The 27,848-nt window shown below is 45.7% G+C and overlaps 1 protein-coding gene across 11 annotated transcripts in view; it reads left to right on the forward strand.

Moving 5' to 3' along the window:
* The window catches only part of utrn (utrophin), a 306,152-nt gene that overhangs the window by 210,615 nt on the left and 67,689 nt on the right, over window positions 1-27,848 (forward strand). For all 11 annotated transcript variants that reach the window (XM_082976950.1, XM_082976949.1, XM_082976955.1 and 8 more), the window contains 4 exons: window positions 8,675-8,831; window positions 22,624-22,753; window positions 24,924-25,192; window positions 25,541-25,687. In XM_082976950.1, coding sequence (XP_082833076.1) covers window positions 8,675-8,831; window positions 22,624-22,753; window positions 24,924-25,192; window positions 25,541-25,687 — 703 coding nt within the window. The remainder of the gene's footprint in view (window positions 1-8,674; window positions 8,832-22,623; window positions 22,754-24,923; window positions 25,193-25,540; window positions 25,688-27,848) is intronic.

Genomic DNA, 27,848 nt, shown 5'->3' on the forward strand with positions numbered 1-27,848 from the left:
ACTACTGTGTAATATACTGACAACATTCAGTCAGTACTACTGTATAATATACTGACAACATTCAGTCAGTACTACTGTATAATATACTGACAACATTCGGTCAGTACTACTGTATAATATACTGACAACATTCAGTCAGTACTACTGTATAATATACTGACAACATTCAGTCAGTACTACTGTGTAATATACTGACAACATTCAGTCTGTACTACTGTATAATATACTGACAACATTCAGTCAGTACTACTGTATAATATACTGACAACATTCAGTCAGTACTACTGTATAATATACTGACAACGTTCAGTCTGTACTACTGTATAATATACTGACAACAGTCAGTCTGTACTACTGTATAATATACTGACAACATTCAGTCAGTACTACTGTATAATATACTGACAACATTCATTCAGTACTACTGTATAATATACTGACAACGTTCAGTCTGTACTACTGTATAATATACTGACAACAGTCAGTACTACTGTATAATATACTGACAACATTCAGTCTGTACTACTGTATAATATACTGACAACATTCAGTCTGTACTACTGTATAATATACTGACAACATTCAGTCTGTACTACTGTATAATATACTGACAACATTCAGTCTGTACTACTGTATAATATGCTGACAACATTCAGTCTGTACTACTGTATAATATACTGACAACATTCAGTCTGTACTACTGTATAATATACTGACAACATTCAGTCTGTACTACTGTATAATATACTGACAACATTCAGTCTGTACTACTGTATAATATACTGACAACATTCAGTCTGTACTACTGTATAATATGCTGACAACATTCAGTCTGTACTACTGTATAATATACTGACAACATTCAGTCAGTACTACTGTATAATATACTGACAACATTCAGTCAGTACTACTGTATAATATACTGACAACATTCAGTCTGTACTACTGTATAATATACTGACAACATTCAGTCAGTACTACTGTATAATATACTGACAACATACGGTCAGTACTACTGTATAATATACTGACAACATTCAGTCAGTACTACTGTATAATATACTGACAACATACGGTCAATACTACTGTATAATATACTGACAACATTCGGTCAGTACTACTGCATAATATACTGACAACATACGGTCAGTACTACTGTATAATATACTGACAACATTCGGTCAGTACTACTGTATAATATACTAACAACATTCAGTCAGTACTACTGTATAATAAACTAACAACATTCAGTCAGTACTACTGTATAATATACTGACAACATTCAGACTGTACTACTGTATAATATACTGACAACGTTCAGTCTGTACTACTGTATAATATACTGACAACATTCAGTCAGTACTACTGTATAATATACTGACAACATTCAGTCAGTACTACTGTATAATATACTGACAACATTCGGTCAGTACTACTGTATAATATACTGACAACATTCATTCAGTACTACTGTATAATATACTGACAACGTTCAGTCTGTACTACTGTATAATATACTGACAACATTCGGTCAGTACTACTGTATAATATACTGACAACATTCAGTCAGTACTACTGTATAATATACTGACAACATTCGGTCAGTACTACTGTATAATATACTGACAACATTCAGTCAGTACTACTGTATAATATACTGACAACATTCATTCAGTACCATAACACTAAACAACAAATCTCTGCTAACACAGTGCATTCGGAAAGTATTCAGACCCCTTAACGTTTTCCAAGTTTTGTTATGTTACAGCCTTATTCTAAAATTGATTGAATTGGTTTTTTCCACTCATCAATCTACACCCAATACCCCATAATGACAAAACAAAAACAGGTTTTTAGAAATGTTGGCAAATTTATAACAAATTAAAACAGAAACATCACATTTACATACAGTAAGTATATTCAGACCCTTTATTCAGTACTTTGTTGAAGCACCTTTGGCAGCGATTACAGCCTTGAGTCTTCTTGGGTATGACGTTACAAGCTTGGCACACCTGTATTTGTGGAGTTTCTCTCATTCTTCTCTGCAGATCCTCTCAAGCTTTGTCAGGTTGGATGGGGAGCGTTGCTGCACAGCTATTTTCAGGTCTCCAGGGATGTTCGATCGGGTTCAAGTCCAGTCTCTCGCTGGGCCACTCAAGGTCATTCAGATACTTGTCCTGAAGCCACTTCTGTGTTGTCTTGGCAGTGTGCTTAGGGTCATTGTCCTGTTGGAAGGTGAACCTTTGCTCCAGTCTGAGGTCCTGAGCGCTTTGGAGCAGGTTTTCATCAAGGATCTCTCTGTACTTTGCTCCGTTCATCTTTCCCTCGGTCCTGACTAGTCTCCCAGTCCCTGCCGCTGAAAAACATCCCCACAGCATGATGCTGCCAACACCACGCTTCACTGTAGGAATGGTGCCAGGTTTCCTCCAGACATGATGCTTGGCATTCAGGCCAAAGAGTTCAATCTTGGTTTCATCAGATCAGAGAATCTTGTTTCTCATATTCTGAGAGTCCTTTAGGTGCCTTTTGGCAAACTCCAAGTGTTCTGTCATGTGCCTTTTACTGAGGAGTGGCTTGGTTGTCCTTCTGGAAGAATCTCCCATCTCAACAGAGAAACTAGAGTTCTGTCAGAGTGACTGTAGGGTTGGTTACCTCCCTGATCAAGGCCCTTCTCCCCCGATTGCTCAGTTTGGCCGGGAAGCCAGCTCTAGGAAGAGTCTTGGTGGTTCCAAACTTCAATTTAAGAATGATGGAGGCCACTGTGTTCGATGGGGATGCTTCAGTGCTGCAGAAATGTTTTGGGACCCTTCCCCAGATCTGTGCCTCGACACAATCCTGTCTCTGAGCTCTACGGACAATTCCTTCGACCTCATGGCTTGGTTTTTGCTCTGACATCCACTGTCAACTGTGGGTTCTTATATAGACAGGTGTGTGCCTTTCCAAATCATGTCCAATCAATTGAATTTACCCCAGGTGGACTCCAAACAAGTTGTAGAAGCCTCAATTTCGAGAGTCATAGTAAAGGGTCTGAATACTTATGTAAATAAGTTATTTATGTTTTTAACTTTTTATAAATTTGCCATTTTTTATAAATAATCAATAAGGCTGTAACGTTACAAAATGTGGGAAAAGGGAAGGGGTCGAATGCACTGTATGGTCAGTACTCTAACATACTAATAATAACATAGGGTGAGTCAGTACTGTAAAATAATGCCTTTAGATCAGCACCGTAAACCTGTAGAATGTAGAAGTCTAAATACGGTCAGCACTGCAACATTCTTCCAACAAACAGTAAAAAGGCTCCCAAGCACAGACTGTACTGTTACATTACAGAACACAGATACTCAACCTCTCTAAAGGAAAAAAGTGCAGTCCAAGACTTTCATATCTTAATCATTCACTGAAACTTTCTGTAAATTCACTTTCTGTATTTTGAAAGTTCTATATCTTGACAACTTGTTTATTGACATGCAAAACATTGTGTCAACAGTGGACTAATGAAACAAATACCAGAAGATCGTTTTTGAGTGGTATTTTCCTTTTAAAATAACTGTCCAGTGAAAATCTCACTTTTTCATTCCCAAATAATGTTGTTGCCCCGTCGTATACTCGTATTTGTGGCCAAAGCATAAACGGACCGTTTAAGACAATGCTTGCTATTTCCTCATAGAGGATGATGTCATCCTCCTGAGGAGAATGAGCTGGCCAGTCAGTGGGCTACTCGCATTAATATTGACCGGTATGTGGACATATCATTCTGCGGTTGGGGTTTCCAACACAGAAAAGCTGATTTAAAACATAGTTCATTGCCATTTTTGGGAAGGAAAAACTATTTGACTCATATTGTAATTAATTATAGGTCATATTACAAAGAAATCTGGAAACACTGGACAGTTACTTTAAAGCATCCACTGGACCTACTGCAGTGCTGGTCTACACTCTCTTATTTATATTTGACCATGACTAATGCATTACAATCAATAATCATTCCCATTTAGATATGCAAGGGAGTGTATGTCATAACCATGCTGACTGGTTTGTTGTGTAATATTTATGTGCATGAAAAAGAGTTGTGGTGAGGAAGAGAGGGTTGTGGTAAGAAGAGAGGGTTGTGGTAAGAAGAGAGGGTTGTGGTGAGGAAGAGAGGGTTGTGGTAAGAAGAGAGGGTTGTGGTGAGGAAGAGAGGGTTGTGGTGAAGCGGAAGAGAGGGTTGTGGTGAAGCGGAAGACAGGGTTGTGGTGAAGAGATGAAACTAGTTAGAAACACTGCAACACCATGTACTCAGTGTAGCCCTATGGGAGAGGGTTAAAGCTGAGCTGTTATCAGGGTGGGTGGGCGGGTGCTGCAGTGTGTGTATTATTTAAGGTCCATTATGTCTTAATTACTGGACATGTATAATTAGAGTAGCTGCTATGGGACTGTGCGGCTGTACATCATGTTCAGAATGTCAAAACAAAGCATTTAAGAACACACTCACACACACACTCACAGACACACACTGAATAATAATACACATTATACTGTATAACCACACACGTTGATGCGCGCACACACACACACACACACACACACACACACACACACACACACACACACACACACACACACACACACACACACACACACACACACACACACACACACACACACTGAATAATAATACACATTATGCTGTATAACCACACACACACACACACAGACACACACACACACACTCCTGTAGAATTGGTTTTGGCTGCCCTACAGAGAAGGAAACTCTCAGTGTAACATTCAGTCTCTTGTTTCCTCGTCTTAATGCTTCCAGATGTTGGACACTTTGAAATATGTCCAGTTGTAATGGTTGACACGCCCACCCCAACCTCGCCAGTCTAACCATGTTATTCTGTCCTAGTATCCACCTGGAACCTTCTGCTTACATGGTGATGGACCCGATCATGGTCATGTTTGAAACTGCTTTAACCATGTCATAACCATCTTGTAACCATGTTTTAACCATGTCATAACCATCTTGTAACCATGTTTTAACCATGTCATAACCATCTTGTAACCATGTTTTAACCATGTCATAACCATCTTGTAACCATGTTTTAACCATGTCATAACATCTTGTAACCATGTTTCAACCATGTCATAACCATCTTGTAACATGTTTCAACCATGTCATAACCATCTTGTAACATGTTTCAACCATGTCATAACTGTATTGTAGACATTATTTTAACCGTATTGTAACCAGGGTTCAGTAGATTACCTTCTAAATGTAATCTGTTACAGTTACTAGTTACCTGTCCAACATTGTAATCAGTAATGTAACTTTTGGATTACCCCAAATCAGTAACGTAATCTGATTACTTTCAGTTACTTTTGGATTACTTTACCTTTAAGAGGCATTAGAAGAAGACAAAAATTATCCATTAAACACTTTGGTGTGTCATCACAGTGGTCTCTGACTTGTGGTCAAACTCACTCAGGTGGAACAGCATTTTCAATGCTGAATTGAATGTCATTGAGAAAACAGAAAGGTGCCATAATGTATTTTTTCGCAATTCAATAAGCAATCATCTAGTTTTTCTAAACAATCTGTAATCTGATTACAATATTTTTCCTGGTTACATAACTGATTACAGTTACCGTGTTTTTGATCAGATTACATGTAACCCAACCCTGGCTGTAACCGTAATGTTACTATGATATGACCCAACTCTGGTTGTAACCATAATGTTACTATGATATGACCCAACTCTGGTTGTAACCATAATGTTACTATGATATGACCCAACCCTCGTTGTAACCATAATGTTACTATGTTATGACCCAACACTGGTTGTAACCGTAATGTTACTATGTTATGACCCAACCCAGGTTGTAACCATAATGTTACTATGTAATGACCCAACCCTGGTTGTAACCATAATGTTACTATGTAATGACCCAACCCTGGTTGTAACCATAATGTTACTATGTTATGACCCAACCCTGGTTGTAACCGTAATGTTACTATGTTATGACCCAACCCAGGTTGTAACCATAATGTTACTATGATATGACCCAACTCTGGTTGTAACCGTAATGTTACTATGTAATGACCCAACCCTGGTTGTAACCATAATGTTACTATGATATGACCCAACCCTGGTTGTAACTGTAATGTTACTATGTTATGACCCAACCCTGGTTGTAACCGTAATGTTACTATGATATGACCCAACCCTGGTTGTAACTGTAATGTTACTATGATATGACCCAACCCTGGTTGTAACCGTAATGTTACTATGATATGACCCAACCCTGGTTGTAACCATAATGTTACTATGATATGACCCAACCCTGGTTGTAACTGTAATGTTACTATGATATGACCCAACCCTGGTTGTAACCGTAATGTTACTATGATATGACTCAACCCTGGTTGTAACCGTAATGTTACTATGATATGACCCAACCCTGGTTGTAACCGTAATGTTACTATGATATGACTCAACCCTGGTTGTAACTGTAATGTTACTATGTAATGACCCAACCCTGGTTGTAACTGTAATGTTACTATGTAATAACCCAACCCTGGTTGTAACTGTAATGTTACTATGTAATGACCCAACCCTGGTTGTAACTGTAATGTTACTATATAATGACCCAACCCTGGTTGTAACTGTAATGTTACTATATAATGACCCAACCCTGGTTGTAACCGTAATGTTACTATGATATGACCCAACCCTGGTCGTAACCGTAATGTTACTATGTAATGACCCAACCCTGGTTGTAACTGTAATGATACTATATAATGACCCAACCCTGGTTGTAACCGTATTGTTACTATGTAATGACCCAACCCTGGTTGTAACTGTAATGTTACTATGTAATGACCCAACCCTGGTTGTAACTGTAATGTTACTATGTAATGACCCAACCCAGGTTGTAACCGTAATGTTACTATGTAATGACCCAACCCAGGTTGTAACCGTAATGTTACTATGATATGACCCAACCCTGGTTGTAACCGTAATGTTACTATGTAATGACCCAACCCTGGTTGTAACTGTAATGATACTATATAATGACCCAACCCTGGTTGTAACCGTAATGTTACTATGTAATGACCCAACCCAGGTTGTAACCGTAATGTTACTATGTAATGACCCAACCCAGGTTGTAACCGTAATGTTACTATGTAATGACCCAACCCTGGTTGTAACCGTAATGTTACTATGATATGACCCAACCCTGGTTGTAACTGTAATGTTACTATGTAATGACCCAACCCTGGTTGTAACTGTAATGTTACTATGATATGACCCAACCCTGGTTGTAACCGTAATGTTACTATGATATGACCCAACCCTGGTTGTAACCGTAATGTTACTATGTAATGACCCAACCCTGGTTGTAACTGTAATGTTACTATGATATGACCCAACCCTGGTTGTAACTGTAATGTTACTATGATATGACCCAACCCTGGTTGTAACCGTAATGTTACTATGATATGACCCAACCCTGGTTGTAACCGTAATGTTACTATGTAATGACCCAACCCAGGTTGTAACCATAATGTTACTATGATATGACCCAACCCTGGTTGTAACCGTAATGTTACTATGTAATGACCCAACCCTGGTTGTAACCATAATGTTACTATGTAATGACCCAACCCTGGTTGTAACCGTAATGTTACTATGATATGACCCAACCCTGGTTGTAACCATAATGTTACTATGTAATGACCCAACCCTGGTTGTAACCGTAATGTTACTATGTAATGACCCAACCCTGGTTGTAACCGTAATGTTACTATGTAATGACCCAACCCTGGTTGTAACCGTAATGTTACTATGTAATGACCCAACCCTGGTTGTAACTGTAATGTTACTATGTAATGACCCAACCCTGGTTGTAACCGTAATGTTACTATGATATGACCCAACCCTGGTTGTAACTGTAATGTTACTATGTAATGACCCAACCCTGGTTGTAACTGTAATGTTACTATGATATGACCCAACCCTGGTTGTAACTGTAATGTTACTATGTAATGACCCAACCCTGGTTGTAACCGTAATGTTACTATGTAATGACCCAACCCTGGTTGTAACCGTAATGTTACTATGATATGACCCAACCCTGGTTGTAACCGTAATGTTACTATGTAATGACCCAACCCTGGTTGTAACTGTAATGTTACTATGTAATGACCCAACCCTGGTTGTAACCATAATGTTACTATGATATGACCCAACCCTGGTTGTAACTGTAATGTTACTATGTAATGACCCAACCCTGGTTGTAACCATAATGTTACTATGATATGACCCAACCCTGGTTGTATCCGTAATGTTACTATGCAATGACCCAACCCAGGTTGTAACTGTAATGTTACTATGTAATGACCCAACCCTGGTTGTAACCGTAATGTTACTATGTAATGACCCAACCCTGGTTGTAACCGTAATGTTACTATGATATGACCCAACCCTGGTTGTATCCGTAATGTTACTATGTAATGACCCAACCCAGGTTGTAACTGTAATGTTACTATGTAATGACCCAACCCTGGTTGTAACCGTAATGTTACTATGTAATGACCCAACCCTGGTTGTAACTGTAATGTTACTATGTAATGACCCAACCCTGGTTGTAACTGTAATGTTACTATGTAATGATCATGTGTTTCCAGGGCTCACCTGGAGGCGAGTGCGGAGCGTTGGAGTCGTCTGCAGAGCCTGCTGGAGGAGCTGTGGAGGTGGATCTGTCTGAAGGATGAGGACCTGGCCAAACAGATGCCCATAGGAGGAGATGTCCCCACCCTGCTGCAGCAGCACAACCACTGCACGGTCAGTACCATAACAATGGTCAATTTGATTACTGCACTGTCAGTACAATGATGAATACCACCTCTGCACTGTCAGTACCATGATGAATACCACCTCTGCACTGTCAGTACCATGATGAATACCACCTCTGCACTGTCAGTACCATGATGAATACCACCTCTGCACTGTCAGTACCATGATGAATACCACCTCTGCACTGTCAGTACCATGATGAATACCACCTCTGCACTGTCAGTACCATGATGAATACCACCTCTGCACTGTCAGTACCATGATGAATACCACCTCTGCACTGTCAGTACAATGATGAATACCACCTCTGCACTGTCAGTACCATGATGAATACCACCTCTGCACTGTCAGTACAATGATGAATACCACCTCTGCACTGTCAGTACCATGATGAATACCACCTCTGCACTGTCAGTACCATGATGAATACCACCTCTGCACTGTCAGTACCATGATGAATACCACCTCTGCACTGTCAGTACAATGATGAATACCACCTCTGCACTGTCAGTACCATGATGAATACCACCTCTGCACTGTCAGTACCATGATGAATACCACCTCTGCACTGTCAGTACCATGATGAATACCACCTCTGCACTGTCAGTACCATGATGAATACCACCTCTGCACTGTCAGTACCATGATGAATACCACCTCTGCACTGTCAGTACAATGATGAATACCACCTCTGCACTGTCAGTACCATGATGAATACCACCTCTGCACTGTCAGTACAATGATGAATACCACCTCTGCACTGTCAGTACAATGATGAATACCACCTCTGCACTGTCAGTACAATGATGAATACCACCTCTGCACTGTCAGTACCATGATGAATACCACCTCTGCACTGTCAGTACAATGATGAATACCACCTCTGCACTGTCAGTACCACAGTCAGTACGACCATAGACACAACCCCTGTAGCCAAAATGACACCCTCCATTATAAACAAAACCACAACTATAACCACTACAATATGGTAAACGAAACAAAGGTAGTGGTTCTTTAGTATTTAGCGATGTGGTTACTATACATAATTACCCTCCCTAGTTGTGATTCAGCCTCTGGTCAGGGTTAAGCCTGGCTGTTTGTCTGCAGCTGCTGGCGTTGCTGCTGTTGACATAGTAATGTGTTTCTCTGGCCTTTTTCTCCATTTCGTTCAGAAGGCTATTATTTCATTCACACAAATGCCTGGAGAGTACACACACATTTCCATGGCTGTGTAACTATGTGATGGTGTGTGTGCGTGTGTGTGTGTTTGCCTGTTTTATTATGGGACAGGGTATGGTTACAGTGAATGGTGATGACAGAGTAGAGAGGACGATAGCTTGGTCAGACAGTCTTTAGAAAACATGGCACGGCTCAAAAAGGCACAATATTCAATATTTCTCCATCTCTATCTTATTCTCCCTCGTTCTCTCTCTCTCTGCCATCTCCTCTTTCTTACTCTGTTTCTCTCTGACTTTTACACACACAACTCTCTCTCCCCCTCTTTCTCTGTCTCTCTCTGTCTCTCTCTCTCTCTCTCTCTCTCTGTCTCTCTCTCCCCTTCTCTCCCCTTATTTCTCTCTCTTTCTTTCTCTCATCTCCCCTTCTCTCTCTCCCTCTCCCTCTCTCTGTCTCTTTCAGGCTGTGGGGCTCTCACAGACATAGTGGTTAATAGAATGAAGTAGTTGAAAGTGAAAAGGATCACTTTTCATTTTGACTTCAGGTCTTTCTTACTAGATTGGCTTTGAGTTCCCGTAGAGCCTGAGAGAGCGACCTGGGGCAGATCAGTACAAAGCACCGGCCCTTTGAACACGTCACAGTCCATTACACACACGCACACTAACTGGACTGTCTGGATGAGGGGAGAAATACATACATATTTGCATGGGTATATAGAAATGGGAGGTCTGATGTGAGGCTGAGGAAGGTACGGTTTCTGAAAGGAAAGAAAGAAGGTAAGCTTAGCCACCTAAATGAATCAAGAGGAAGATATAGGAGGGCTGCAGCAGAGCACGAGGGAGAGGAAGAAAGTGATGATGAAATGACAGTCCCAGAAATCAAGGAGACAGAGAAGAGTGATGAAATGAAAGAGAGCTGGCAGAGAGGGAGAGATCGAGAGAAGGATGAATTTGATGGCGAGACAGGCAAATGAGCAGAGGAGGAGGTGGAGAGAGATTGTGATGAAGAGCGCATGACTCAGTAGGGAGTGAAGAGAGGTAGAGAGCTGGAAACTCATCTCTTTATTGGAGAGTATCTATCCTTATATCACCATGTAAACAAATGAAAGGGGGAAAGGAAGACATTTTGTTATTCCGGAGATGAGCGTTGCCTGAAAGTGCCCTTCTCCTCCAGTATGTGTATGGATTGTCTGTGTTTTTGTTTCTGATATGGCCATAATAGTTTTTATTAATCACACATTGACTGATCCAATAAAAGGCCTGTGTTAGCGGCCCACTGATTCAGCTGATCAAGGAGAGAGAGAGAAAAGGAGAAGAGAGCACTTGTAGCCATTTTTAATCACTCTCTCTCTGTACTTTTATCTCCGTGCAACAGTTGTCTTTGTCTTTTCAGTGTGGGGAGAAGCCACCACAATATGTTGCATATTTAAAAAGGACTTAGGATTATGGGAATATATAATTAAAGCGGAAAAATAAGAAAATAAGACAAAGAAGGAGTGATTAGGAGTGTTTGTCTGTTATTTACTCGTTTAGAAGGGTTTCATCAACTCACTGTTTGTGGAGGCTTGGTTTTAAGAGTGTTGTCCTCATTTTGCTAATATTAGTGTCAGTCAAGAGGCTAAGCCAAGCTAACATATTTACACTGCCTATGGTAAGCTAGCTAATGCAATCACTGAGCCAAAGTTAAAGCTACTATCATCAGAGTGGCTACGCTAAGCTAGTTTAATCATACTGTCTGTGTGATCGATTAGCACCATTTACCTGGATGGGCAGGTTGTAAAGGAAAATGAAATGGACTGCTGCGTCGCCACAACGTTATCTCCCTCAGAGAGAGAAACAGAGCGAGAGGGAGAGAGAAAGAAACAAAGAGAGAGAAACGGAGCGAGAGACTCAGAGTGAGAGAGAAAGAACAGAGAGAGACTTTCTGACTTTGAATTTCTGTGAATAGTTACTTATCATTGACTGTTTATTTCTCCTTAATTCTCCTTATTTAACTTTAGAAAGCCTCTTGTAGTGGTTAGGAGTTCATATCTATCTGGAATGGGCTGAATAACTGTAAAGTCCTTCACTGTGTTGGTTGGCTTTCATTTTGTTTTACTTAGCGAAGCCAATTCTCAAGTTTCATGTCTTACAGTTTTTCTGCCTTTGAGGCCAGAGTAGGTAGAGAAGTAGCCTCAGTTTGGATGAAGATGCCTTCCAGATGTCGACCCTAACACCTCCAATACGGCATAAACAATGTGAGGAGAAACTGCATTGCAAAAACTCCCATCGAGTTCTGTCACATGTATTCCAGAGTTAGCATTTTAATGCTTCAAGTCACACTGACTCCTACTTGAACCGTCTGCACGCTCCCTTGTGGGCTCGTAAACCAAATGAGGCTCAAAAGGCAGCAGTTTAAAACAGCAAACACAGACCTCTTTTCTTCTCTCTTTTTCATTCCACATGAGAAAAACCACATGACTCAGCAGCACGACAAATTCAGATTGTTTGTAACCTCGGAGGGGCTGAGGCAGAGCTGAAGGCAGCGCAAAGCCAAGCAGTTTAATGGCATTTAGCTGGTTCTTTAGTGAGGTCTGAGAACAGGCTGTCATTTATAGTAGCAGAGAGGGGGTGGGAGAGAGGAGGAGTGGGAGGTAGAGAGGTAGAAAGACATACAGAAGGAGAGGGGAAAAGGGAGGGTGAGATGAGATGAGAAAGAGATACATTAGAATACTTTGAGGAGACAGTACAGTAGGAAAAAGGATATTGGACCAAAAGAAAGGGATGTGGGAATTAAGTAGAGAGAGAGAGACAGGGAAGGAGACAGTGGAGTTGGTATGGGAGAGAGAGGGACCGATAGAAGAAGACAGGAGAGTTGGAATGGGAGAGAGAGGGACCGATAGAAGAAGACAGGAGAGTTGGTATGGGAGAGAGAGGGACCGATAGAAGAAGACAGGAGAGTTGGTATGGGAGAGAGAGGGACCGATGGAGAAGAGAGACAGGGAGAGTTGGATGGGAGAGAGAGGGACCGAGGAGAAGGAGAGAGGGGAGTCGGGATGGGGAGAGAGAGGGACCGATAGAAGAAGACAGGAGAGTTGGAATGGGAGAGAGAGGGACCGATAGAAGAAGACAGGGGAGTTGGTATGGGAGAGAGAGGGACCGATAGAAGAAGACAGGAGAGTTGGTATGGGAGAGAGAGGGACCGATAGAAGAAGACAGGAGAGTTGGAATGGGAGAGAGAGGGACCGATAGAAGAAGACAGGAGAGTTGGTATGGGAGAGAGAGGGACCGATAGAAGGAGACAGGGGAGTTGGGATGGGAGAGAGAGGGACCGATAGAAGGAGACAGGAGAGTTGGTATGGGAGAGAGAGGGACCGATAGAAGAAGACAGGAGAGTTGGTATGGGAGAGAGAGGGACCGATAGAAGGAGACAGGGGAGTTGGGATGGGAGAGAGAGGGACCGATAGAAGGAGACAGGGGAGTTGGGATGGGAGAGAGAGGGACCGATAGAAGAAGACAGGAGAGTTGGTATGGGAGAGAGAGGGACCGATAGAAGAAGACAGGAGAGTTGGTATGGGAGAGAGAGGGACCGATAGAAGAAGACAGGAGAGTTGGTATGGGAGAGAGAGGGACCGATAGAAGAAGACAGGAGAGTTGGTATGGGAGAGAGAGGGACCGATAGAAGAAGACAGGAGAGTTGGTATGGGAGAGAGAGGGACCGATAGAAGAAGACAGGAGAGTTGGAATGGGAGAGAGAGGGACCGATAGAAGAAGACAGGAGAGTTGGTATGGGAGAGAGAGGGACCGATAGAAGGAGACAGGAGAGTTGGGATGGGAGAGAGAGGGACCGATAGAAGGAGACAGGGGAGTTGGGATGGGAGAGAGAGGGACCGATAGAAGAAGACAGGAGAGTTGGTATGGGAGAGAGAGGGACCGATAGAAGGAGACAGGGGAGTTGGGATGGGAGAGAGAGGGACCGATAGAAGGAGACAGGGGAGTTGGGATGGGAGAGAGAGGGACCGATAGAAGAAGACAGGAGAGTTGGTATGGGAGAGAGAGGGACCGATAGAAGAAGACAGGAGAGTTGGAATGGGAGAGAGAGGGACCGATAGAAGGAGACAGGGGAGTTGGTATGGGAGAGAGAGGGACCGATAGAAGGAGACAGGGGAGTTGGAATGGGAGAGAGAGGGACCGATAGAAGAAGACAGGAGAGTTGGGATGGGAGAGAGAGGGACCGATAGAAGGAGACAGGAGAGTTGGAATGGGAGAGAGAGGGACCGATAGAAGAAGACAGGAGAGTTGGGATGGGAGAGAGAGGGACCGATAGAAGAAGACAGGGGAGTTGGGATGGGAGAGAGAGGGACCGATAGAAGAAGACAGGAGAGTTGGGATGGGAGAGAGAGGGACCGATAGAAGGAGACAGGGGAGTTGGGATGGGAGAGAGAGGGACCGATAGAAGAAGACAGGAGAGTTGGGATGGGAGAGAGAGGGACCGATAGAAGAAGACAGGAGAGTTGGAATGGGAGAGAGAGGGACCGATAGAAGAAGACAGGAGAGTTGGTATGGGAGAGAGAGGGACCGATAGAAGAAGACAGGAGAGTTGGAATGGGAGAGAGAGGGACCGATAGAAGAAGACAGGAGAGTTGGTATGGGAGAGAGAGGGACCGATAGAAGAAGACAGGAGAGTTGGGATGGGAGAGAGAGGGACCGATAGAAGGAGACAGGAGAGTTGGGATGGGAGAGAGAGGGACCGATAGAAGAAGACAGGAGAGTTGGTATGGGAGAGAGAGGGACCGATAGAAGGAGACAGGGGAGTTGGGATGGGAGAGAGAGGGACCGATAGAAGGAGACAGGGGAGTTGGTATGGGAGAGAGAGGGACCGATAGAAGGAGACAGGGGAGTTGGGATGGGAGAGAGAGGGACCGATAGAAGGAGACAGGAGAGTTGGGATGGGAGAGAGAGGGACCGATAGAAGAAGACAGGAGAGTTGGGATGGGAGAGAGAGGGACCGATAGAAGGAGACAGGAGAGTTGGGATGGGAGAGAGAGGGACCGATAGAAGAAGACAGGAGAGTTGGGATGGGAGAGAGAGGGACCGATAGAAGGAGACAGGGGAGTTGGGATGGGAGAGAGAGGGACCGATAGAAGGAGACAGGAGAGTTGGGATGGGAGAGAGAGGGACCGATAGAAGGAGACAGGGGAGTTGGGATGGGAGAGAGAGGGACCGATAGAAGGAGACAGGAGAGTTGGTATGGGAGAGAGAGGGACCGATAGAAGGAGACAGGAGAGTTGGGATGGGGGAGAGAGGGACCGATAGAAGGAGACAGGGAGTTGGAATGGGAGAGAGAGGGACCGATAGAAGGAGACAGTGGAGTTGGGATGGGGAGAGAGAGACAGGGAAGGAGACAGTGGAGTTGGGATGGGAGAGAGAGGGACCGAGGGAAGGAGACAGGGGAGTTGGGATGGGGGAGAGAGGGACCGATAGAAGGAGACAGGGGAGTTGGGATGGGAGAGAGAGGGACCGATAGAAGGAGACAGGGGAGTTGGGATGGGAGAGAGAGGGACCGATAGAATGAGACAGGGGAGTTGGGATGGGAGAGAGAGGGACCGATAGAAGGAGACAGGAGAGTTGGAATGGGAGAGAGAGACAGGGAAGGAGACGGGAGTTGGAATGGGAGAGGGAGACAGTGGAGTTGGTATGGGAGAGAGAGACAGGGAAGGAGACAGTGGAGTTGGGATGGGAGAGAGAGACAGGGAAGGAGACAGTGGAGTTGGGATGGGAGAGAGAGACAGGGAAGGAGACAGGGGAGTTGGGATGGGAGAGAGAGGGACCGATAGAAGGAGACAGGAGAGTTGGGATGGGAGAGAGAGGGACCGATAGAAGGAGACAGGGGAGTTGGGATGGGAGAGAGAGGGACCGATAGAAGGAGACAGGGGAGTTGGGATGGGAGAGAGAGGGACCGATAGAATGAAGACAGGGGAGTTGGGATGGGAGAGAGAGGGACAGATGGAAGGAGACAGGGGAGTTGGGATGGGGGAGAGAGAGAGGGAAGGAGACAGGGGAGTTGGGATGGGAGAGAGAGCAGAGGGAAGGAGACAGGGGAGTTGGGATGGGAGAGAGAGGGACCGATAGAAGGAGACAGGGGAGTTGGGATGGGAGAGAGAGGGACCGATAGAAGGAGACAGGGGAGTTGGGATGGGGAGAGAGAGGGACCGATAGAAGGAGACAGGGGAGTTGGGATGGGAGAGAGAGGGACCGATAGAAGGAGACAGGAGAGTTGGAATGGGAGAGAGAGGGACCGATAGAAGAAGACAGGGGAGTTGGGATGGGAGAGAGAGGGACCGATAGAAGGAGACAGGAGAGTTGGGATGGGAGAGGAGAGGGACCGATAGAAGGAGACAGGGGAGTTGGGATGGGAGAGAGAGACAGGGAAGGAGACGGGAGTTGGAATGGGAGAGGGAGACAGTGGAGTTGGTATGGGAGAGAGAGACAGGGAAGGAGACAGTGGAGTTGGAATGGGAGAGAGAGACAGGGAAGGAGACAGTGGAGTTGGTATGGGAGAGAGAGACAGGGAAGGAGACAGTGGAGTTGGTATGGGAGAGAGAGAGACGAGGGAAGGAGACAGTGGAGTTGGGATGGGAGAGAGAGAAGGGGAAGGAGACAGGGGAGTTGGGATGGGAGAGAGAGAGAGGGACCGATAGAAGGAGACAGTGGAGTTGGTATGGGAGAGAGAGGGACAGAGGGAAGGAGACAGGGGAGTTGGGATGGGAGAGAGAGACAGGGAAGGAGACGGGAGTTGGGATGGGAGAGAGAGGGACCGATAGAATGAGACAGGGGAGTTGGAATGGGAGAGAGAGGGACCGATAGAAGGAGACAGGGGAGTTGGTATGGGAGAGAGAGACAGGGAAGGAGACAGGGAGTTGGGATGGGAGAGAGAGGGACAGAGGGAATGAGACAGGGGAGTTGGGATGGGAGAGAGAGGGACCGATGGAAGGAGACAGGGGAGTTGGGATGGGAGAGAGAGACAGGGACCGATAGAAGGAGACAGGGGAGTTGGAATGGGAGAGAGAGGGACCGATAGAAGGAGACAGGGGAGTTGGGATGGGAGAGAGAGGGACCGAGGGAAGGAGACAGGGGAGTTGGGATGGGAGAGAGAGGGACCGATAGAAGGAGACAGGGGAGTTGGGATGGGAGAGAGAGGGACCGATAGAAGGAGACAGGGGAGTTGGAATGGGAGAGAGAGGGACCGATAGAAGGAGACAGGAGAGTTGGTATGGGAGAGAGAGGGACCGATAGAAGGAGACAGGAGAGTTGGGATGGGAGAGAGAGGGACCGATGGAAGGAGACAGGAGAGTTGGTATGGGAGAGAGAGGGACCGATGGAAGGAGACAGGGGAGTTGGGATGGGAGAGAGAGGGACCGATAGAAGGAGACAGGGGAGTTGGGATGGGAGAGAGAGGGACCGATGGAAGGAGACAGGGGAGTTGGGATGGGAGAGAGAGGGACCGATAGAAGGAGACAGGGGAGTTGGGATGGGAGAGAGAGGGACCGATAGAAGGAGACAGGGGAGTTGGAATGGGAGAGAGAGGGACCGATAGAAGGAGACAGGGGAGTTGGAATGGGAGAGAGAGGGACCGATAGAAGGAGACAGGAGAGTTGGGATGGGAGAGAGAGGGACAGAGGGAAGGAGACAGTGGAGTTGGGATGGGAGAGAGAGACAGGGAAGGAGACGGGAGTTGGGATGGGAGAGAGGAGACAGGGAAGGAGACAGGGAGTTGGGATGGGAGAGAGAGGGACAGAGGGAAGGAGACAGGGGAGTTGGGATGGGAGAGAGAGACAGGGAAGGAGACAGGGAGTTGGGATGGGAGAGAGAGGGACAGATGGAAGGAGACAGGGGAGTTGGGATGGGAGAGAGAGGGACAGATGGAAGGAGACAGGGGAGTTGGGATGGGAGAGAGAGGGACAGATGGAAGGAGACAGGGGAGTTGGGATGGGAGAGAGAGGGACAGAGGGAAGGAGACAGGGGAGTTGGGATGGGAGAGAGAGGGACAGAGGGAAGGAGACAGGGGAGTTGGGATGGGAGAGGAAGGGGGGATTGATATAAAAAAGAGGGGTAGAGGCAGAGAAATAGAGAGTGACCGTAAAAGAGAAAGGGAGGAGAGACTGGAAATAGCCTTCTCTCCTCTCTGCTGTGTTGTGATGTTATCTTCCTCTCATATCTCCTCATCAGCACAGGGCAGGGGCCAATAAGGCTGTCTGCTCTGCTGCTCGACACACACGCGCCCCCCCCCACACACACACACACACACACACACACACACACACACACACACACACACACACACACACACACACACACACACACACACCAGCCAAAGTCACAGCTACAAGATACACTCCAGGTTTATAGTGCATTGATGTGTCAAAAATGTCATACTGGAAGGCTTTGTGTCACAAACTGTAGCACCACTTATTCTTCTGTTAGTTGAAGTGGAACGTTTTCACTCTTCTGGGTCACTGTCTTACCAGGGAAGACTGTGTCAATCTCTCTGACTTTCATGCATCTTGTTTCATGTGTCTTGTCCACAAGGTTCTGTTTTGGGTCCGGCACTTTTCAGTTTATATATGTTACCCCCTGGCAACGTTATCAGAAAGCACAGCATTGATTTTCACTGCTACGCAGACGATACACAACTTTACATTTCTGTGTCACCGGAGGATTTTAGCTCCACTGATAAATTATTAGACTGTATTTGTGATTTAAATACTTGGATGGCCTACAACTTCCTCCAGCTAAATCAAGACATGACCTTAGGTACTTATTGTTGGAGCCAAAGCACAGAGAGAGAATCGAGCCGCACATTTTAATTCACAGGCAATAAAGATAAAACACCAGGAAAAAAACCTAGGTGTTATTTTAGATTCTGAACTCCATTTCAAATCACACATTAGGAATGTGACCAAAATAGCTTTTTACCACCTGAGGAACATTGCCAAGGTGCGGCCATTTCTCTCTCAGGCTGATACAGAGAGACTCATCCATGCTTTTATTATAAGCAGGCTTGACTATTGTAATGCTCTCCTGTCTGGTCTAACCAAGAAAGCCGTTGGTCAACTGCAAAACATACGGAATGCTGCAGCATCGGAACTGACCAAGACCAGATGGAGAACACACATTACACCAGTGTGAAAGTCTGCACTTGGCTGCCTGTGAGTTTTAGAATTCATTTTAAGATGATTCTATTGGTTTATAAATTAATCCACGATTGTGCACCCCAATACATGTCAGACATGCTTTTAAGTTATGTACCCAGTAGGTCCCTCAGGTTCTCTGGCACTGGCCTTTTAACTATCCTGACGCCTAGGACCGAGAGGCAGCCTTTAGTTATTATGCCCCCAGCCTCTGGAATAGCCTGCCAGGAGGCAGAAACTGTGGACATATTTAAAAGAAATCTTAAAATACACATTTTTAGCTTTGCTTTTCCTTAGGATGCTTTTCAGTTTTTATTGTTATTCTTTAGTTGTTTTATTATCCTCTTACAGTATGTTTGTTGTGTAGTGAATATTTCAATATTTTTATTTTCATCGTTTTTCATCGTTTTTTCCTGCGAAGCACATTTGGAGTTGCATTCCATGTCTGAAATGTTCTGTATAAATAAATGATTTGACGTTCCTCTCTTCTCCTCCTCAGATAGATCGTAATCTCTTATCTCATCCTGGCAACTGAGAAGCGTTGTTTTAGTTCCTCTTGAAAGGGGATGCATCAGCTAGTTTCATTTCTACTACGAGTGTTTTTCCTCAGGGTCCTTCATTATTACGGTGACTTTCTGAAGTTACTCAGGAAGATTGAGTTGTTCTTTATTAGCGCTGTCTGTCAGACTTTTTGGGGTTACCGAGGGGACAGAGGGTTACTGGCTGGAAGGGGTGACCGTGCCATGAGTGACGCCGAGCATTGCCATGGTTACACGCCTCTGCCTTGGCTTACTCTCCTTTTTGAGTCGTTTGCAGACAAGAACGAGACGTCGTGGCGACTGGAAGATGCTAGAAGACGCTGTTATTTTTTTACCTTCTGCCAATGCCAATACCCGTCCATTGCCCCTTTTGATCTAAAGGCATGTGCATCGCCTCTGCCTTTCAATGTCCTTGTTCTCCCTTCATGTCTTGACTCCAAACTATGATGAATAAGAAAAGTAACAGTCGCTCTTTCTAGCTTTCAAAAAGTGTTTAATGTTGAAGAAAAATAATATATATATTCTCAAATGTGATTTATGACATGACGTTTCCTAAAATCTAATCAACTGTTAACATTTCCTTTTCTGCAAGTATTTCCTTATGTCTGTCCAAAATGTATCCTACTACTAAAGTCCACTCAACCCAACATGCTGTCATATAGTCTTCAATAGACTTGGGCCGGTGTTGCGTAACAAATGGAACCCTTGCAAATTCTGCTACCTTGTATTCCTCATCTCATCCTGTCTGATATAACCACAAGCTCCCAATCTAATGATGTTCCTCATAGCGTTTCCCTCGACGATGGTCCTCACACAAAGCAATCACACAGTCCGATAGGCATCAGCGTCCCCCTGGGGTCCTGGATATATTAAAACAAGAATAATTACCCTGGTACATGTAGTCCTGCTTTCCTCCTCTTCCTCTCCCATAGTGGATGTTTTGGCAATAATGTTAGTGAGGTCGTTTAGAAACTCACCCCTACTCACCACTGGACTAACCGGCCTGTAGTGAGTCATTGTGCGTGCGTGACGTGCGTGCGTGCGTGCGTGCGTGTGTGTGTGTGTGTGTGTGTGAGGGAGGATGTGGGGGCAGAAAGAAAGAGGATAGTAGAGAGAGTGAGGTTGAGTTAGTGAAATAGAATGCAGGGAGAGAGCAAGTCAGAGAGTGTGTGTGTGTGTGTGTGTGTGTGTGTGTGTGTGTGTGTGTGTGTGTGTGTGTGTGTGTGTGTGTGTATATGTGTGTATATGTGTGTGTGTGTGTGTGTGTGTGTGTGTGTGTGTGTGTGTGTGTGTGTGTGTGTGTGTGTGTGTGTGTGTGTGTGTGAGAGGGAGGAAGAGAAAGTGAGTGTGTGTGATATGATTTGGCATTAGTGAGTGTTTTGATGAAGACTGCAGGCGGCTGTGTCGTGAACAGCTCTGAGTGAACGCCTCAGTTCATTTCACTTTGACCTCCGGGAAATGTCTCATTTGACCTGCCGTTCCTGCCTTCAATCGCTGCTCTGTTTTCTTTTCTCGTTCCTGCTCTCTCCCTACCTCTCTCCCTAACTCTCTCCCTACCTCTCTCCCTACCTCTCTCCCTACCTCTCTCCCTAACTCTCTCCCTAACTCTCTCCCTAACTCTCTCCCTAACTCTCTCCCTAACTCTCTCCCTACCTCTCTCCCTACCTCTCTCCCTACCTCTCTCCCTACCTCTCTCCCTACCTCTCTCCCTAACTCTCTCCCTACCTCTCTCCCTACCTCTCTCCCTACCTCTCTCCCTACCTCTCTCCCTACCTCTCTCCCTACCTCTCTCCCTACCTCTCTCCCTACCTCTCTCCCTACCTCTCTCCCTACCTCTCTCCCTAACTCTCTCCCTAACTCTCTCCCTAACTCTCTCCCTAACTCTCTCCCTAACTCTCTCCCTACCTCTCTCCCTACCTCTCTCCCTACCTCTCTCCCTAACTCTCTCCCTAACTCTCTCCCTAACTCTCTCCCTAACTCTCTCCCTAACTCTCTCCCTACCTCTCTCCCTACCTCTCGCCCTACCTCTCTCCCTACCTCTCTCCCTAACTCTCTCCCTAACTCTCTCCCTACCTCTCTCCCTAACTCTCTCCCTACCTCTCTCCCTAACTCTCTCCCTACCTCTCTCCCTACCTCTCTCCCTAACTCTCTCCTTACCTCTCTCCCTACCTCTCTCCCTAACTCTCTCCCTACCTCTCTCCCTAACTCTCTCCCTAACTCTCTCCCTACCTCTCACAATCTCTTATTCTCCCTTTCAATGAGAGAAGGCCAGACAGGGAGCACGTTCTAAATTGCTGCCATCACCTGAATGAGATTTTTGTTTACGGTGCTGATGGTGTGTGTGTGTGTGTGATTATGTGTGTGTGATTATGTGTGTGTGATTATGTGTGCGTCTAGACCCTGGTTCCTTTGAATGTAAAATAAAACGTCTGATTTTAGGATGAAAGGTGGAGTTGATTAAAGTGAAATGTAAATGTTTGACTTATTTGATATGGAGATGCTAGGCTAGGCTAGGAGGATAGGCTATCAAAGCAATCTGAACCGAGGGAAAACAGAGTTCACATACAGTTCACAGCATTGATGGTACTGGGAGATGACAACTCTGATTCCAATACAGGCACTTATACTCCGACTGAGCCACTTGAACATTTAGAGATAGGTACTGTAATGACTGTCTCTATCATTTTGATAAAAATTGCATATTTATTGCTTGAGTTCACTAATGTGGTCTACGACGCTGTTTGATCAAATCGGGCAGAATCCAAAGATTTCTTTGTTTTAAAATAACTCATTTATGAGTTATGGATCTCAGGTTAGGAGTAAGACATTTTGAGTAAAACATTCAGGTTCAAAAGATACAATGTATTGACCAGTTCCTGTTTGTGTTTCTCCCCAGGCCTTGCGGTCAGAGTTGAAGGACCGTGAGCATGTTGTGGTCAGTACGTTGGATCAGGCACGCATGTACCTGGCTGACCAGCCCATCGAGGGGCCGGGAGAACCACGCAAGAACCTACAGCCCAAAACAGGTGAGTGTCCTGTCACTGCCTAGCCTACACACGCACGCACGCACGCACGCGCGCACACACACACACACACACACACACACACACACACACCCTTGAAAAGCAGCTCTGAAGTTCCCCAGTCCACTTGATGATTTTGTGGTGTGTGATATGAGGCTTAGAATACACCCGAACACTAAATATGCACCATATTTTATTAGTAATTCTGTCTCTAAAGGCTGATCGGCCCAAGCGGATGAAACAGTGAAGTCGTAGCTACTGTACATCTGCACATTTCCTCTTTATCAGAGTCTGGATGTTCAATAATGTAGGGTCCCCATGAGACGGTCTGCGAGGGTGTGGACAGAGTTGAGAGCAGGCAGGGATCTGGCACTTCTGTCTTCTTTGATATAGTTATTGAAGGCCTCTTGTCAAATCAGTGGTTAAGAGCTGCTCTGAGAGCTGTGATGGGCAGGATGGTTTCATTCTGGTGTATATAAAATCAGAAGATGAAACTTATCTGAAACCAATCCTAAGATGACCTCAGATGCTGTCACAGAAGTGTGTGTGTGGCTGTAGAGGGTATATCTGATCTAAAACCTGTGATAGCTCGGATGCTTTCACAGGAGGGACAAGGGGCTTCACAGAGTAAAACTGATCTGAGACCAGGGACACCGCTGTCTCCTTTAGTCATGTCTGAACCCAGTGGCTGAGAAGACCTCAGACCCAATTAAATGCTCCCGGAGTTTCCCTGGCTTTTGTTTGCATTTCAAACTTCTCATTATTAAAGCAGACAGCGCCCACGCTGGTCCTGTCTGGGGGGTGTGGATATCTATGTCTGGCAGACTGACAGACAGAAAGACCCGCTGTATATAGTTTGTGTAGTTTGGGTATAATGTGTATAATTATGCTGTATATACAAGGTGCATTTGTAAAAGAGACCTAGGTCTTAAATGTCTCAATAAAAGTAAAATAAAAACAATAGAAAATGTGTGCCTGTGTGTGCCTGTGTGTGCCTGTGTGTGCCTGTGAGTGCCTGTGTGTGCCTGTGTGTGCCTGTGAGTGCCTGTGTGTGCCTGTGTGTGCCTGTGTGTGCCTGTGAGTGCCTGTGAGTGCCTGTGTGTGCCTGTGTGTGCCTGTGTGTGCCTGCATGCTTCAGATCAGGGTGTCTGAGATTTAGATGGTCTCTGACAAGCTGATTTCAAATCAAATCAAAGTTTATTTGTCACGTGCGCCGAATACAACAGCTGTAGACCTTACAGTGAAATGCTTACTTACAGGCTCTAACCAATAGTGCGGGAAAAAAAGGTATGTGTGTGTGTGGTGTGTGTGTGTGTGTGTGTGTGTGTGTGTGTGTGTGTGTGTGTGTGTGTGTGTGTGTGTGTGTGTGTGTGTGTGTGTGTGTGTGTGTGTGTGTGTGTGTGTGTGTGTGTGTGTGTGTGTGTGTGTGTAGGTAAGTAAAAAAATAAACAACAGTAAAAAGACATTTGAAAATAAGAGTAGCAAGGCTATATACAGACACCGGTTAGTCAGGCTGATTGAGGTAGTATGTACATGTAGATATGGTTAAAGTGACTATGCACATATGATGAACAGAGAGTAGCAGTAGTGTAAAAAGAGGGGTTGGTGGGTGGTGGGACACAATGCAGATAGCCCGGTTAGCCAATGTGCGGGAGCACTGGTTGGTCGGGCCAATTGAGGTAGTATGTACATGAATGTATAGTTAAAGTGACTATGCATATAAGATAAACAGAGAGTAGCAGGAGGGGCAGAGGGAGGGCACACAATGCAAATAGTCCGGGTAACCATTTGGTTACCTGTTCAGGAGTCTTATGGCTTGGGTGTAAAAACTGTTGAGAAGCCTTTTTGACCTAGATTTGTCACTCCGGTACCGCTTGCCATGCGGTAGTAGAGAGAACAGTCTATGACTGGGGTGGATGGGGTCTTTGACAATTTTCAGGGCCTTCCTCTGACACCGCCTGGTGCAGAGGTCCTGGATGACAGGGAGCTTTGCCCCAGTGATGTACTGGGCCGTGCGCCAGGTCTGCAGACCTGTCGTGCTCTTTTCTCTTCAGAGTAAATGTCTCGCTTCAAGTTGAAGTGTTTGCTTTTATTCTACAACCAACTTTCCCCTTTTAAGATGTTCCAGTCATTGTCCTCTCCCTCACTCCCCCTTTCTCTCCTCCTCTCCCAGACCTGACTCCAGAGGAGAAGGCGCGGGGTGTGGCCAGGGCCATCAGGAAGCAGACAGCGGAGGTGCAGGAGCGTTGGGAGCGTCTGCAGGGCCACGCAGGTGGATGGCAGAGCCAGGTAGAGAGGGCCTTAGAGCGGCTACAGGAGCTCCAGAGCAACATGGACCAGCTGGACCTGCGGCTAGCCAGGGCAGAGGAGACCAAGGCTGGTTGGCAGCCTGTAGGAGACCTGCTCATAGACTCACTGCAGGACCACATAGCGAAGACCACGGTGAGGGGGGGGACTGGGGAGTAACTAGTCTATTAATGGGGGGAGAGAGAGAGGGAAGATGTTTTTACATTCACTACCATACATTTAGGACCAACAAGGCCTTGCTGGTGGGTACAAGCAGGTAATAATTGACCTGTACATACAGTACATCAATGGCCAAAAATGAATAACCTGTCACCATCTAATCACTATTGGCTCAGGTATTACCCCAGCACTGTAGTATGTACAGTATCAGGACATTGACACAATCAAGACTAAACACTGTACTGATAATGTAATGTACATCTGTCCACAGCAAAACACGGATCTGAGTATTTTGTTTGTGTATCCCATGTGTGTGTGTCCCAGGTCTTCAAGGAGGAGATGTCCCCTCTGAGGCAGGACGTGTGTGAGGTGAACGAGCTGTCTGGTGAGCTGGCTCCTCTGGATGTCCAGCTGTCCTCCATCTCCTCCAGACAACTGGACAACCTCAACATGCGCTGGAAACTACTACAGGTGGGCAATGGGTGTCACGCCTAAAACCTTCCCCCCTTTACAGGTGGTCAGTGGGTGTCACGCCTAAAACCTTCCCCCCTTTACAGGTGGGCAGTGGGTGTCACGCCTAAAACCTTCCCCCCTTTACAGGTGGGCAGTGGGTGTCACGCCTAAAACCTTCCCCCCTTTACAGGTGGGCAAAGGATGTCATGCCTAAAACCTTCCACATTTTACAGGTGGGCAGTGGGTGTCACGCCTAAAACCTTCCCCCCTTTACAGGTGGGCAAAGGATGTCATGCCTAAAACCTTCCACATTTTACAGGTGGGCAGTGGGTGTCACGCCTAAAACCTTCCTCCCTTTACAGGTGGGCAAAGGATGTCATGCCTAAAACCTTCCACATTTTACAGGTGGGCAGTGGGTGTCACGCCTAAAACCTTCCCCCCTTTACAGGTGGGCAAAGGATGTCATGCCTAAAACCTTCTACATTTTACAGGTGGGCAATGGGTGTCACGCCTAAAACCTTCCCCCCTTTACAGGTGGGCAGTGGGTGTCACGCCTAAAACCTTCCCCCCTTTACAGGTGGGCAAAGGATGTCATGCCTAAAACCTTCCACATTTTACAGGTGGGCAGTGGGTGTCACGCCTAAAACCTTCCCCCCTTTACAGGTGGGCAAAGGATGTCATGCCTAAAACCTTCCACATTTTACAGGTGGGCAGTGGGTGTCACGCCTAAAACCTTCCCCCCTTTACAGGTGGGCAAAGGATGTCATGCCTAAAACCTTCTACATTTTACAGGTGGGCAATGGGTGTCACGCCTAAAACCTTCCCCCCTTTACAGGTGGGCAAAGGATGTCATGCCTAAAACCTTCTACATTTTACAGGTGGGCAATGGGTGTCACGCCTAAAACCTTCCCCCATTTACAGGTGGGCAATGCGTGTCACACCTAAAACCTCCCCCCCCCTTTACAGGTGGGCAAAGGATGTCATGCCTAAAACCTTCTACATTTTACAGGTTGGCAATGGGTGTCACGCCTAAAACCTTCCCCCTTTTACAGGTGGGCAATGCGTGTCACGCCTAAAACCTTGCCCCTTTTACAGGTGGGCAATGAGTGTCATGCCTAAAACCTTCCCCCTTTTACAGGTGGGCAAAGGATGTCATGCCTAAAACCTTCTACATTTTACAGGTGAGCAATGGATGTCACGCCTAAAACCTTCCCCCTTTTACAGGTGGACAATGTGTGTCACGCCTAAAACCTTCCCCCCTTTACAGGTGGGCAAAGGATGTCATGCCTTAAACCTTCCCCCCTTTTACAGGTGTAGCAATGGATGTCACGCCTAAAACAATCTCCCTTTCATGTGCCATGAGAAGAGGTGTCACAGCTACAACCCTCCTCCCTTTTAGGCGTTGTCATACCTGGATGTAGGTGTCACAACTAACATGTCCCTCCGTTTAGGAGCCATCTTATTCTCCCCTCTGCTTGTCTGTACACTCATGTTTATTGTCCTTCAATGTCATACTAGCTCTCCTACTGTCTTGTAATCATGTATTTCTGTCCCTCTCTTTTCACCTGTTTGTTCTTGTTCTTTCGCTTTCTCTCATTATTCCTTCCCTCCTCTCTCTCTGTCTGTCAGCACGCTGCAGCTCAGACACAGTGAGGGAAGGGGAGAGGTGGCCCTCCACTTGTCTGCCTCTACAGGGGCCTTATTTCTGTATTGGTACTGCTTACTTCTGTCACTGTAGATCAAATTCACCCCACCCCTCTTTTGATCAATTGGTTTAATCTGATTTGGGACACGCTCTGTGTTTTTGGGACTGGGCATGTTTCACCCCCGGTGGTTATGACTCACAGAGGGTTTTGTGTGTGTGTGTGTGCGTCCGTCTCCTCTTGTGTGATCTAAATTTCCCTTTTATATGTCAGTCTCTATGGTGTTGGTGTCCTTGCTCAAGGTCCCAGTGCTTTAGCATTGTATGATCTGTGTCCTGGTCCAGTTTACTGATGGCTGGGATTAGAGCCCTACTCTTACACCCCTCAGGCTCAGTTGTCACTGTAGTGCTTGAATCAATGGGGGTTTGTACTGCATGTATGAGGGGGCTTGACCGTGTGTGTGTCTGTGAGAGAGAGACAAGAGACAAATAAAGAGACAGCAAGAGAGAGATCCTTCTCCATACCCGCCACCCCTG

The sequence above is a fragment of the Salmo salar genome, chromosome 06 (assembly GCF_965601325.2).
Source record: "Salmo salar chromosome 06, fSalSal1, whole genome shotgun sequence".
NCBI lineage: Eukaryota > Metazoa > Chordata > Actinopteri > Salmoniformes > Salmonidae > Salmo > Salmo salar.